The sequence below is a fragment of the Gymnogyps californianus genome, chromosome 3 (genome assembly GCF_018139145.2).
Source record: "Gymnogyps californianus isolate 813 chromosome 3, ASM1813914v2, whole genome shotgun sequence".
In the NCBI taxonomy this organism is placed as follows: Eukaryota; Metazoa; Chordata; class Aves; order Accipitriformes; family Cathartidae; genus Gymnogyps; species Gymnogyps californianus.
The window spans coordinates 40064058-40078377 of record NC_059473.1 but is presented as its reverse complement, the minus strand read 5'-3'; the positions used below and the strand labels follow the sequence as shown (position 1 = coordinate 40078377).

Here is a 14320-nt window from a genome sequence, read left to right as displayed (position 1 = left end):
GCCCGCTCCTCGCGGAAGATGGGGGCGGGCTCGAGCGGCTCCATTTTGCGCCCATTGGAGGGGCTGCCAGGCCGTCCCGCGGCACCGGCGCCAGGCAGCGCGCGAGCCGCCGCCCGCGCCTCTCCCCCGCCCGCGCCGTGGCCGCCGCGCCGCCTCCCTCCCTTCCCGCCTCTCCCCTCCCGCCGCCACCGGCACCGCCATCGCCACCGGCACCGCCATCGCCACCGGGGTGGGGCCCGCGCCCGCTCCCCCCCGCGCCGCCCGGCCCCCGCCGCCGGCCGCGGGCTGAGCGCGTCTCCTGGGGGCGAGGCCCCGTCCCTCCGCGGCGGCGGCTCCATGGTGCCCGCCGCCCCCCCCGCCCCGCAGCAACAGGCAGGACGAGGAGGAAGCGGCCCCGGGGGTCCCCACCGCCCCGCCGCCGGCCTGAGCAGCGCCGCCGCCGCCGCAGCGGGAGCGACCGAGCGGGCGGGGGGCGCCCGCGGGCCGCCGGCGATGGCGAACCAGCTGGTGATCCTCAACGTCTACGACATGGTGAGCGCCCGGCCCGGCGCCAGGGGCTCGCCGCGGCGGCCAGGCCCGGCCCGGCCCGGCCCGGGGCCGTTGGAGGTAGCGCGGCCCCGCAGCTGTGGCGGCGGGCGGGGGTCCCGGCCCCCCTCCCGGGCGGGCGGCGGAGGCCTGCGGCGCGGAGCGTCCTGCGGGAGGGGGGCGAGGGCAGCGGGGAAACTTTTCCTGCCCTTCCCGGGCCTGTCCCCGCGTGAGTTGGCTCCGTGGGGGCGGTGGAGCGGGAGAAATGACGAACCCGGCGCGGGGGCGGGCGATAATTTGGGAGGTCTGTCAGTTTCTACAGATCTTTTGTGATCCCCAGCAAAAGTTTGCTGTGGTGCCGCGCCGGGTCTTTCAGCGGCAGGTAGGTCCGCTCCCTGTCGCAGGGGAAACTCTTCCCCTGCCCCCGCCATGAATGAGTAGGGAGACGTGAATGCCCCCGAGCTGTTCTTCTTCCTCTGTTATTGCCCCCAGGGCTCAGCAGGGGGGAGGCCCTGCCTTTCCTGCTCCTGAAAACCGTAAAAGTGGCTGATTTTCCAGCAGGATAGTAGTTGGGGATAACCACTGTCTCTGCAGGGGTAAGAGTTTTTTAGCGCTGTGTCAGTAACGGGTTTTTTTCTAGAGCAGAATTTTTGAACAGTTTTGGTATGGCTGCAACTTGGTAGAAATAAAGGAATTGCTGCAGCTTGATTTGCAGTCCTATGAGCTCACCTTCCCTCCCTTCTGGGTAATCGTTCTGTGACACCTACAGCAACTGTTGTATTGTCTTACGTTCAGCGGGAAGCTGCTCAAATGCCATGGTAACAAATGAGGTGTAAGTACCTGCATAGAACAGGAGGTGCGGATAAGTAATATTAAGAAAATATTATCCACTAATGCGTTTCAGTCGCTGGAAATTAGAACAAGTAGCACTAGTTGTCTGATCACATTTTTTAGTCTACTGATAGAGGGACAGTAAGATTGACAACTAGCTTCAGGTAACTGTGTTTGCGTTACGTAGCTTATTTTGGGCAGTTTTTCCTACCACCACCATTTTAAAGTGAACTTTTGGTGTTTTAAAAGGGTGAAGGTGTATAGTGTAGAGTCAGTGACTGCTGGCAGAGAGAAAATGCAGCTTGTTTGCTTGTCAGTACTCAGGCTGAAATGCTAGAATGTTTAATAGCAATCAATAGGGAGCTATCTGGCTTGAAATTAAAATTATATATGAGATTATATGAACTAGCCTGATTCTTGTCATTATTTTCTTTCACCCTAGTACTTATCATAGAAATCAGTCTTTTTTTTTTTTTTTTGCCCCCTCCTGTGTCCGAGTTCTGTCTCCAGCGAATATAACCTGTTACTTCTACTGTTTTTCCTTCATTGTAGAGAATGACGGGAGACTGGAGCAGTCTATTCACTGTGATTTTTCTGAGAGAGGAGAGAAAAAAATGGGGTCTTTGCTCACCTGGTTGAGCTCATATGTGATGCTGATATGACAAAAAGTTGGTGTGCCTTGTTTATACTAGACTTAAGGAGGGAAGGGTGCTCTGTCGCATGCATATGTATGACTTCTCTGGACTACAGTTCAAAAATATACATTGGAGAAGCTCTTTCAGCATGAAAAGAGATGGTTTTACATATATTAAGTATAAATATTTGTACAGAGAAAGAAGTAGGACTTCAATTTCAGGACTTTTACATAAGATAGTATCTTTGAAGTCAAGGCTTGACATGCTTCTGACTCACTAAGATGGAAGACCCAGTGTTCTCACAAAGACTTTCTCAGCTGTGCAAGGTGCTGCCTGGGCCCAGTTCACAGGCAGGCTGTGAAAACTTAACAGAATGGACTGTCTCCTGTGGAAGTGCCTGCCTGGAAAGTAATGCCATGGCCTCCGTGAGAAACTCCATTCTCGCTATGATGATAGCATTGGTGGGGTGTGACTTCAGCATGCCTTTTCTTTTTCTCTTGTGGTAGTCTACTCTTTCATTCACGTGGTTCTCCTTCATCTCTTACTCCTTAGATTTCTTTGCTGCAACCCATATCCTCCTTTCTTTTTCCTCCAGAGTTGAATTGCTGTGATCAGTTTTACTCCAGCCATCCTAGGAAGGCTGACAGGAGGGGAGGGGGAAAAAAAGCAATAGGAAGGTTGTGCTCATAAAAACTAGTGTCATACTTTTCCTTAGGACATGTTCGGGACTGATAGTTGTCCTGTTGTGATTAGCGGGGCTCTGCCTACATCAAGAAGTAGCATAGTCTCGAAAGCCACCATCTGTGGAGGGAACTTACTCTCCAAAAGAAGGAAGCAAGCACATTTATTTGCAGATGTTTAATCACATGTAGGGGTGGCTTTTTGTGCGTTTGTCTGCAGTTGTGGTATTTGTTGAAGCCGTACCTCACCACAAATTATACATGGTGTAAGCTGAGACCACTAAGCAGACTATTTCTATATCCTACTTCAGCTGTGTTTGTTGTTTTATAATGATGTCTACATTATTTGACCATTAGAGAAACAGATTTCCTTTAAGCTGGAAAGAAAAACTGAGGTTCCCACGGTGTCTGAAAGACACTGTCCGTGTACATCCTGCCTCTAACTCTTTCGCTAAACAATGTCTCAGTCCATTTTAAACTTGTTTGAAGCAGGAGCTTAAACTAAAGCCTCACTTTCATGTTGCATAGCAGTTACATTACTGCATGTAGACAGCCTGCTGAAATCAATGATACTGCGTTGTTTGGGGGCACTAAGAGTCGGGGGAGAAGGCAAGAGTCTTTTGTCGTAGCTGTTTTGAAGTTCTGTTTATTTGTCAAATCCTGCCAACTGTGTATTGAGGCACTAGCAGGTTTGCTGTTTGCTTCTGACATTTTGTGTCACTTGGAGGTGAGTTTGGGGTTTTTTGTAGTTTAGGTTTGGGATTGGGGTTTTTTGTTTCTCTCTTGGAACAAGAGACCACTGTTAGTCACCTGGTTGACAGAATCAATCCTACTATAATTGCAACAGTCATATGAACAGCTTTATTTTAACCTGAATGCTAACTGTAGCTTCATTTCCCAGACAGCTGCTTAGGTATGCAGGGGAATACTAGGTGACCTTACTACTGTTGAAACTCCTTACAGGACTGAGTTGGCTGGTTTTGGAGCATATACCCTTCCATTGTCCTTAGCACTTGAAAAAGCGAAAATCTTTGATAAAACTAAAGGGCGAGGAGGGGTGCGTGTGTTGTACAAGCAAGTGGACTTTCAAGTACTGGTAACTTTACAGAGGGAGAGAAGCCTAAGGGCATATTTACGTGCTGCAGGTCATGCCTTTGAAAATCTTTTATGATTGTTAAAAGGGTAGGGTGAAGACTTTGATATATTGTGTTTTGAGAACCAGAGTACTTTATAGTTTCATTTTAACTCACTGCTATTTTTAGGAGTCTAGCTTTTTTGTGCCCAAAGTAGCATCCTATTTTTTCCCTTGTCAAATAAGGCTATAACAATCTAAAGTATTAACATAAATGAAAGCTCTGAAGAAAGTCATGAAGATATTTTTGAAGCACTGGGATTAGGGTTTTTCTTTCATTTCAGTGACATGACTTTATTGTGCACATAGAAAAATAGTTCTCTAATATTTTCATTCTGATAGTTGCATTAAACTTGAATTCCTGTTTTACAAGACTGACTTATGGCAAAATATTGAGGATATGGGATTGTGCTGCTTCTATGCATTCTACGATGGCAAAATTCATATCAAGACCAAATGAAGGGAATCCAGTTTGTGTAATGGAAGCAAGGATGTAGCTTTTGGGATCAGTTTGGGATTCCAGAACTTACAGCATGTTACTGAACCAGTGAGCTATATAGATGTCATTTAATTTACAATCTTTATTTTGTAAGTTGTATATAATCTTTTCAGCTGTAGCCAAATTCAGCATACTTTAAGTTGCATTTGTCCTGCATTTTTTTCTTCAGTGAGATAAAGCATTTTGTTCAATGAGAAAATGTGACCAACCTTCCAATAGCTGATCCAGATTAAGTAATAATTAGATATAATTACTGTTCCTAAGGGGAAAGTAATTCTGCCTTATTGAAATTCTTTTATCTTCAATTAACCTACTCTGTTCTTACTGGAAATATTAAGTGAGGTGCCAGCTTGCTTTAGGCACTTCTTCTGAAGATGCTAACATTTGTTTAATTTGCCACCAGTGCTCAGTTTTTGTAGTCTAGTGAGCCCCATGTATTTAGGTGCCACCAGTAAGGAGGAGTGAATACTCAAATAGCACTGGACTTCCTGAACACCTTGTTAGAGCAGCTTTCCATCCCATTCATCTGCTTCTGTACGGATCGATGAGGAGGGTTGGTGACCCACTTTTCTGTCCTCTCCCTACACCTTGCATTAGGTTTCATGGGGTTGTGGGAGGGGAGGAGTGTGAATAATTTTTTTCTCTTTTTCTGCCTGGTAACAAACTAGGCTTTATTACTTCTACTGCTTATGAGATATCTTGTGTAACTTTTGTTCTATTTTGAGAGAGCAGCAATAACCTTGCTCGGCATTAACAGGTCCGATGCGTATGTGATGTGTAGGTTATTTGGAATTCAGAGGCCAGACCCAGAGTTTTCTGGCCGAATGGGTGTCCGGGAGAGGAAAGACTAGAGCACCAGGGACCCTGTCTAGCTCAGTTCTACATTAGGTTCATTTGGATACACCTTCTCATTAGGCAAACGTACTCTCTTCCTGCACTGACAAACTGTATGTTGAATGTGCCTACTGTTTTGACTATAAATATAAACCTAAAACTATCTTGAAATGGTCAGCTGGTAAAGTGTGGGATAGGACTGGCTTCAGAACTGAAACAGGTTTATGTTGAAGTAGCTCTTCCATTTTCCTGGGGGTTTTGATTTCACTTCAATGAACAGAATCCATTTTTTTATGCTCACAAACCCATTAAGTTAGTTGGGTAGTCTTAATATCGTTCTCCTTCCCTCCCCTCTTCTAGTTTCTCCCTGTTCTATGTCTTTCTATACAGAGTAAATCTAACCCAGTATATTTCTGGATGTAGCTTGATCATACGGACTAGCTCTCTGCTCTTTTCTCGGGGGAGGAAGGAAAGAACTGCTAAGACCTTTAAATAGACTAAGGTGATAATTTAGTATAGTCATCCATACCCCACTAGTTAACATAGGAATGCATTGACAAAGCCAGAAATTTAAAGCAAAGGGTAAAGTTTAGTCTTAAGCAAAATTCATCCACAGATCTCAATGAGCCTTAACTTTAAATAAATATATGGAGCAAAATCTGTCTTCTGTTAATTCATGTTGAGGAAATTTCCCACAACTGGCTTGTCTATAGAAGAAAACATCAAATCCTCAGCATCTTGTTATCCAGGTAGTGATTTGTGCCTGTGGCTGCTAGCACAATTGTGAATTTTAGGCTGGAAAAATCATGTGCTGATGTTTGGCAACTGCTGGTAACTGAATTTGGGGGACCATTTATTTTAGATTTGACAGTACTTAGAATAAGGATGACTGTAAAAGCCAAATACATCCATATCTTCTGCCTGAAAATTGTAACTTTTGGCCTGACTTGCTCTTTTTGCCATTTAACTTGTCTTGATTTTCATGACTAGCTTCTCAGTCCAAAGTTTAGTGTATCATTTTTATTGGGAGAAAACTAGCTTTCAGAAATGCACATTATACGCCATAATGTTTGTAATGGCCCTGTAAATTATACAATAACTCCAGCTAGCACATCTTAACAAAGTGTGACACCTGTAACCTTTTACATTTTTATCATCAGTTGTGCTGTTTTAGTAGTGACTTCACATGAGAAAGCACTTACTATGTCAACAGGTTGTGTAAAGAAGATAGCTTCTTTTTCCTCCTGTTTGCTAAACAAATATTAATTTGCTGGGGGTACTGCCTCAGTCTGTATCCTGCCTGCCAGCTGACTTTTTGAAGTCTGCTTTGTAGAAGTTCGCAGCGGTGCCCTTTGGGACCAGATGACCCGGGAGGAAATATCCCACTACTAGAATAATCGACAAAATAATGTTTTCCTTGTATTTTTGAGAGGTTTTTCTTGCTAGCCAATTTCAGTTTTAAGGACACAACTGAGACTTTTTAGCCTTTGTTTGAGGTTCCTTTTTAAATTATGTGTCACTTGAAAATTTTTACTGCCTGCAGACTGATATTCTGATGGTGGTGATGTAGCCAAGGAAAGACAGTAATTTTGAGGTTTTCCCTTTCCAAAATTCTGTGCATTTTTAAGGTCTTGAGGGTAATAGTTAGCTCCTGATAGGCACTTGCTGCTGCTGCTCTTTTTGAAAAAGAAAAGAGAAAGCACTAAGGGAAGGTTTTTTTCTCTCCTTTTTTTTTTAAATTATCACTTCCTGGTTTCCTTTTGAAATGCAGCTATTATCTGTTGGCTACAATAGATGTGATGTATTGGAAACAGGTGTTAGACCTATGCAGAAGACTTACACCTGATGTATGGAGACACATAGATCAGGAGCCTGGAGAGAGCTTAGTCTCTTGTATGGTGACCACCAATTGAGTATCCAAAGACAAAATATACTAAGGTAATTTCAGTCCATCTTACATATCTCTGAGTGTGTCTTGTGCTCATCTGGTCATAAGGAAAAGTGTGGTCATTGCTATAAATGACAGTTGGTGTGTGTATATTACAGTCCTACATTCTGATGTTATTTAAAAAAAAAAAAGGCACTCCTGCAAAATTACTGCAGTTGATTCTAGAATGTATTCCACCTAATGGAAAACTTTACAGCCTGTAACTTGTTGACAAATTGAAAGTTGATCTGGATTTCTCCCAGGTGCGATCTCCTTGGTTGACAGACATTGACAGCACTAAAACACTGGAGTAGAACCTGATGGAATTAATTCACTGTGTACAGTTGGGGAATTTTAACGGCATGTTCTGTTCCCATAAAATGGGTTGTGCAGTTTCACTTTGTGGTAGGGTTTTATGGTTTTGATGTGGGGGACAAATACATGTCAGTCTGCTATCAGAAGACAAATCTGTATTGGAAACTGACTAGAGTCTTTTTCGTTTTCTTCTTTTCTTTTAGTATTGGATGAATGAATATACTTCTTCCCTTGGAATCGGAGTGTTCCATTCAGGTATAGAGGTGTATGGCCGAGGTACGTACAAGAAAAACATAACTTACTCTTTGTTCTGGTAATGCTGTTATTTAAAAAAACATTTTTCAGGTAGTGAGGCAAGTCTGTCTCCTGAAACCTGTTCATCAGTTTTCTTTTAAAGTTCTCATCTCTTCTGCCTCTGGAAAAAACCTTGGATACGAATAATCTGGTATTCATCTTGCATTCTTGTATAAAGCTATGCAACTATGAAAAAGTGTGCAATTTATTCAGCTAGTCATGGAAGTCTTTATTTTAGGTTTTGAAATACCTATTGTTAAAACAAATGTATGCTTCATGTAAGCATGGTTGAATCATGTATTCTGCCAGCACTTAGTGCAGGGAGTAAATTTTTAACTACAGAAACAATAGTCTGTTGCAAGTAGGCACCTAAAATTGCATGATGCTCAGGAAAAACAGTCTATTCCTTATTGGTAGATTGGTTTGCTTTAAAGAGACAGTTTCTTTAAAAGGCATCTCATGCATACTGTTTACAAAAGATACACTTGTGATAAATACAGCAATACATTCCGGTTTTGCTAAATAGGTTGTACATTGGGGATACAGCTTCCTGATCTGTTCAGGCCACTTTGAATCCCTGTTGCTGCCAGAAGGTGTTTCTGAGCATGCTGTAGCACAGGCTCAGGTCTGAGGTGTTCCTGCCTAGCAGTACAATGACGCTCTGAGGTGATGGTGTTGCTAAAAGTAGTCCATTTAAAGAAGAAAAATCTACTTCAGTTCTTTTTTTGGAGTGTGTTTGGAGGTGAGGGGAAGCAGCAAAAGGTGTGGCATGCAATCCAAAGACCACATTGCTCAAAGTTATCTTAAACTATAGATGTTTCAGCTACTGTAATGGTCACATTGTAACTGGGTGTGCAAGCGTTATCAAAGCAACAAATTGACAAAATACAATGCTTATTGTTAAGACTTTTTTGGATTTCTTTTAATCCAAACCAGAAAGACCTGACTCTTAGTAGTGCTGTGCCTGAAACCCAGTTCTTGAGCTGTGCCAAATACATGTGCCTCCCTTCCTGTTCAGATTGTAATAGCTTTCTCATATAGCAGGTCATACCCCTGCTTGAACAATGACTTGCATTTTTCAAAGTACATCAAACTTTATTTATTAACCTGTTGTAAAAAGATTATCCACAAAACTGAATGCTAAACTTGGATGATGTGTTACGAGTTTTGAGGAAAGGAAGCGTGAAGTCATGCTTAAAAGCTTTTTATTGCACTCTGGGTGTGGCATGCTATGTTATCTTACAGACACAGAAGGAAGCTAAAGCACACCATGATATTTTCATGTACTGTAAGCGCTTATGCCAGCAGATCCTACGTGCAGACTTCAGATGCATGCACTGGTTTACTTTCTTGTTATAGTAAAGAACTCAGGACAGTTGAAATCTTGCAAATCAAGAAATGAAAAAAACCTATTAGGTCTCTACTCGCTGCCACACTGACAGCTGTAGTGCGCACTGAATAGAAGCCATCAGACTTTTGAGGATGCAGTACTTTGAATCTGTAATCTATAGATATGTAAGTGTAACTTTTAAAGACAAGCATGTATGAAGAACATTGGTAGGGTTTACAATTTAACTTGTAAATCCTCACTTATACAATGAAAACAATATATACTTACTGTAAAGTTATTCAAGTTAAACCTGTACACTGATGTAGGAAATTTCCTGTCAGTTTTTACTTAGGTTGACTAGTAACTAACAAAACTACTCATTTCCAGCTCCTTGCATTTGTTACCCATGTAAATGAGATGTCTGGTTTCTAGCTTTAGATCCTTGTGAAGTGATCTTCCAGTCAGTGAGGTCTGCTGTTCTTTACTGTCGTTGTATGCCAGTTTTGTTAAATCTGAGCTTTCTCTTTCAGAATTTGCCTATGGTGGTCATCCGTACCCTTTTTCTGGAATATTTGAAATTTCACCAGGAAATGCTTCTGAGCTAGGAGAAACATTTAAATTTAAGTAAGAAACATACCTATTTTCTTGCTTTTGAGAAGGCATATTAAAAAGACAACTTGTTGCATTCATTTTTGAGGATAGATGTGTTGAATGATACTACGGGATTTCTGACTTTCTGAGAAATTAGTGTGTTTACTTAGAAATGAAAGATGGACAGAGGTGATGAGACAATGAAGTCTCTACAGCAAAGAACGTTGTTTTTAGCATACCATTAAATACATTAAATGTGTACAAATTACGTGGACTTGTGGCTAGCTTTTGTTATTCATACAGTATATACAACGGGGTAACTTTTTCAAGGTAGTGAAATTTTTATTCAATGAAAAAGCTGAAAAATGTTGCTCTTCAAGGTTTCCCCATGTCTCTCTTCCACTTTCTCAGTGTGATTGCCTTGACCCTTCCCTGCATTTACAAGCTCCTACATGTTCTCAGCTGTCTCTTAGAAACAATATCCTTTGGAGAGGAGGGGAAAATTGCATCCAGTGTTTGTCAGAGTTAAGTTGCATAGAACTTAAGTGAGCTACAGGTGGACAATCGGCAAGGAAATAATCTCTCATGATAAAGATGAAAGTGGTGCTGTAAAATGGAATAGAAAGAATCTGTGTTATTCTAGGAGGGCAGAAAGATCTCACCACCCACAGTGGGGTGATTTTTGAGCAATGTATGAACAGTAATCCACCTGTATCATGGAAGCCTGATCACCTTCTCTCTCTCTCTCTCTCTCTCTCTTCTAGAGAGGCTGTGGTTCTAGGCAGTACTGACTTTATGGAAGATGACATAGAAAAAATAGTAGAAGAGCTTGGAAAAGAATTCAAAGGAAATGCTTATCACCTAATGCACAAAAACTGCAATCACTTTTCTTCAGCTTTATCTGAGGTAAGCAAACATGAAGGTCTATAGAAAGGTGCTTCCCAGGTGGCTACAGAACGTCATCTCCTTCCTGTCCTTTGGAATGTTTGGCCTAATTTCCAGCTTCCTATCTCTGTTACCTTGGGCAAATGTCACCATTTTTCAGGTTTTATTTGTGCTTATGTCCAAAGCACAAGATTTTGCTGCCAAAAATGCTAAATATTGTTGTCATACATAGTTTGTGTTTGAGCAGGGGTGCATTCCTAATTGAGAGACCTAGTAAATCAAGTATTAACAGGACTTCAAAATCATTTCAGATGCTTCAGAGACTGCTACTGAAGATAGAACCACATGTTATTTTTATCAGTATTTCCCCACAGAGCCATCACACTGAAAATAATTTTTAAAGTTATGACCTACTGTTAAAGAAGAGCAAAGGCATTGAAGTTTCATAGACGATGTTAATCTTCTGCTTGAGAGGCTCTTGTCAAGTTATTGCTCTGCCAGCACCTGCATCCTGGTCATGTAGATACCTGAGTGGTTGTGCAAAGTATCTGACTGTGGAGTTGAATGGGCTTTGCTTTTTTCCCCTCAGCTTTATTTTAACATGATCAGTTTGCCAATATGATTGAATGCCTGATCACTCACATGTGTATCAACACAAGGGAAAGGGTCAAGTTACAGGAACAAGTAACCCAGGACAAAGAGGGGAATGGCAGTTGTGATTTTTATCGGTAGTTAGCAATCTGTGCTTGTCAGAACTTATTCTAATGTTTCATTGAAGCACTCCAAAAAAGGGATGCCTATTTTTTTCCATGGTGAACTTCCATAAAATTTAATTGTTCTTTTTTTTCCAAATACTTAATGGCACACTTATTGTATAGCCTGTGTTTCGTGTAGACTGTTTGATCTTCCAGTGGTACTGGAAAATTTTATTGAGATGATGATTCATGTGCAACGCTGGTACAAGTAAGTAGGGTGAGACACTGACAAAGCTGCAGTTGGCATGAAATCTCGCCTATATGGCCAGGTTTTTGCCATACTTTTCAACCGCATGACCATGTTGTTTCTATTTTATGTCTTGTCCTATTTAGTGTTCAAATTGACTAAAAACAGGGATATAATTACAAGTTAAATGCTGCTCAGTTACAGCAGAGTAATGCTCCCATTAGCTATGATTTTCTCCAGATTTGCACTGGAGTAAGTAATATCAGAAGTGAATATGGAGGTAGTTAAGTAAAATAGCTCACTCCTTGAATAGTGACAACGAAACCATTTAATGACTGAGGTACAGTAAAAACAAGTATTTAATGCAGCTTTCTATATTTCTGAGGAGTTAAAACCAGCTTTGCATTGTATAGCTTCTCTTGTTCCAGTGAACCTAAGTGTGTGTGTGCTTGGCCTGTGTGCTGTAAGGTAGTGACGTCTTGTGCAAAGTCATCAGAGGCTGTCACAGTAAGTAGCCTCAGCTGTATGCATAACTCCACGTAACTGTAGTATTGACGCTGTCTTCTTGACCGCTTGATTTCAGAGTGGTTTTTTGTAATAGTGAGATTTCTCCTGCAATTTCTGTTTCTGAGGAATTAGTGGTGAATTGTGCCTTTTGTAGAAGTTATTCAAAAAGAGTGAGGTGGTTAGGCTTTTCAGGACTTCTAAAAAAAGTGTAGAACCGTGTGTCAAACTCTCACAGTGGAAAACAAGTCTCCTTGTGACTTGGGATGCTGCTTTTACTGATGGAGAAGGTTGTCTTAGTGCAGCTAACTTGAGTGCTTCTTGACTGACGTTTGTGATATGTAAATTGTAAGGCTGCTGCAGCCTTTGCTTTTTATTTACAGTACTGTAGTTTTGTTACTGCTGAATCCAGAAGACAAATTAATCCTTTCTTTTCCCTTCCCCCCCTAGATTCTGTGTGGAAAAGAGATTCCACGATGGGTGAATCGTCTTGCCTACTTCAGCTCTTGTATACCGTTTCTCCAGAGCTGTCTGCCGAAGGAGTGGCTAACTCCTGCAGCCCTCCAGTCTAGTGTTAGCCAGGAGCTACACGATGAGCTGGAGGAAGCTGAGGATGCAGCAGCATCAGCTTCCTTGGCAAGCTCAGCATCTGGGTCTAGAACTGGACGCCACACCAAATTATAAGTCCTCCTCCAAAGTAACAAATGGTTTGAAATACTTCAGTTTAATCTCTCCAGCAATTGACTTCCTGACAGAACATGAGAGCTGACTCTAGAACATTGTTTTTATATGCAAAAAAGGCTCTCATCAACCCCTGTTTCAGCTCAGGATTATTTATGTAGTGAAAAGAATTGCTGGGAGAAAAGGGAAGGATTTTGTGTGGAGCCACCCTTTTCATTTTCACCTGTTTGGTAGACCTGGGTTAACTTAACATCTTGTATAAAGCAGAACTTAAATTATTTGTTTACAGTATTGTGTACTGCTGTTTACAAGTCCTGTAAGGACTCCTGCCACCATGGAAGAAGAGAGAATTTGAGTTTGATTTAACTGTTGGTATAACTCAAAAGCAGTGGTATTATGCCCTGGATGAACTCTCCCCTTTGTTTTCAAGATTTAAGGCAGGTAAACATTAAATTTCTGAGAAATGCCAGAAACTGCTGAATACTATATATGTGAACAGGGTACTGTGCACTTAAAGTGGCTGATGTAAACACGTAGATTCCAGGATGTAGGGAGACTGGTTTTGTCTAAGATCTGTTACTAGAAGTATGACCTCTACATTAATGAAACTGTGGATTTTTGCACATATGAAGGGAAATTTCTCATTACAATGCACATTGATCCCTTTTTTTTTTAACTCAGCCATGTAGTTTGCATCCTATCTTCTGTCTGTATTTACAGTCTACTTCAACCAGGATTTAGACACGTGAATATCATCTGTTAGAAGCATCAACAAATTTTTCACTGTTTGCTTTACTTGATTTCAAGCTTGTATATAAAAGTTAGTACTTGTGTTCTTTTTTTTTGTTTCATGTAGTTTGGAATAGTGTAATACAAGCCATTTATGGTTGGGGAATGGCCTTGCTTTCTGCTGCTGATTTTGCTTCATTTGAGTTTGTAAACATTCGTGTCCTTTTTTGAGCTATAAATTACTGCCCAGTTGTGCATATCCGCACAAATTATAGAGAAATCCTAATTTATTTTCCCACAGTCTCTATCTGTGGCATTAACTTTCTTGTCAGATGTAATGAAGAAAAACCTGAAAATTGCTTATGCACCTGCGTGTTTACACAGCAGAACCCACTAATCTGCACACATAATTATATCTGAAGGTAAGAGATACTATTTTCTAAAACACAGAAGTATGTTTGCTGGTAGATTATAATTAGAGCTAAATTATAATTAGTGATCAGAATATATAATGGAATGCCTTATTCTTGTTCACTTACCAAGAGAATTAATGGTTCTTCCAGTCATTAGTGTAAATTAGTGAGGTTCTATTGTGCACATAAGGATACAGTAGCACAAACATGAGGGAGGTGAGCTTGTGTATTTTGAAAGACTTGCTGCCTTAAACTAAAAAAAACCCATCTGTAAACCGATCAGCTCACAAACAAGTGTGCATTACTAGAAGTATAAATGATTCTTAGAAGCTTTATTTTCAGTCCGTTGCTGGGTTTAGTTTTTCCATTAAGTGAAATACTGACTCTACAGTTTCTGCTGTTTAAAAGGGAAAAAAAAGTCCTCTTAGGAGGCAAGAACGCTTCATGTTACGAATGCTCCTAGCCATGGGTAGTCGATGCCATTGAACCCTACAGGAAGGTGCAGTAGGCTGTATCGTAGTAAGAATCCTTATGATCGCCAACTCCGACTCATGTTAGAAACGAGTGGAAGTT

The 14320-nt window shown here is 41.5% G+C and overlaps 1 protein-coding gene across 2 annotated transcripts; it reads left to right on the top strand.

Moving 5' to 3' along the window:
- Window positions 1-207: 207 nt before the first annotated feature.
- DESI2 (desumoylating isopeptidase 2) lies at window positions 208-13443 on the top strand. 2 transcript variants are annotated; one of them, XM_050894355.1, is made up of 5 exons: window positions 208-531; window positions 7582-7654; window positions 9533-9626; window positions 10358-10499; window positions 12375-13443. In XM_050894355.1, the coding sequence occupies exons 1-5, from the start codon at window positions 337-339 to the stop codon at window positions 12606-12608; spliced, it is 738 nt and encodes a 245-aa protein (XP_050750312.1). In that variant the 5' UTR covers window positions 208-336; the 3' UTR covers window positions 12609-13443. The 2 variants fall into 2 exon arrangements, with proteins under 2 accessions (XP_050750312.1, XP_050750313.1); XM_050894356.1 differs by lacking the exon at window positions 9533-9626 and having other exon boundaries at window positions 10360-10499.
- Window positions 13444-14320: the final 877 nt, after the last annotated feature.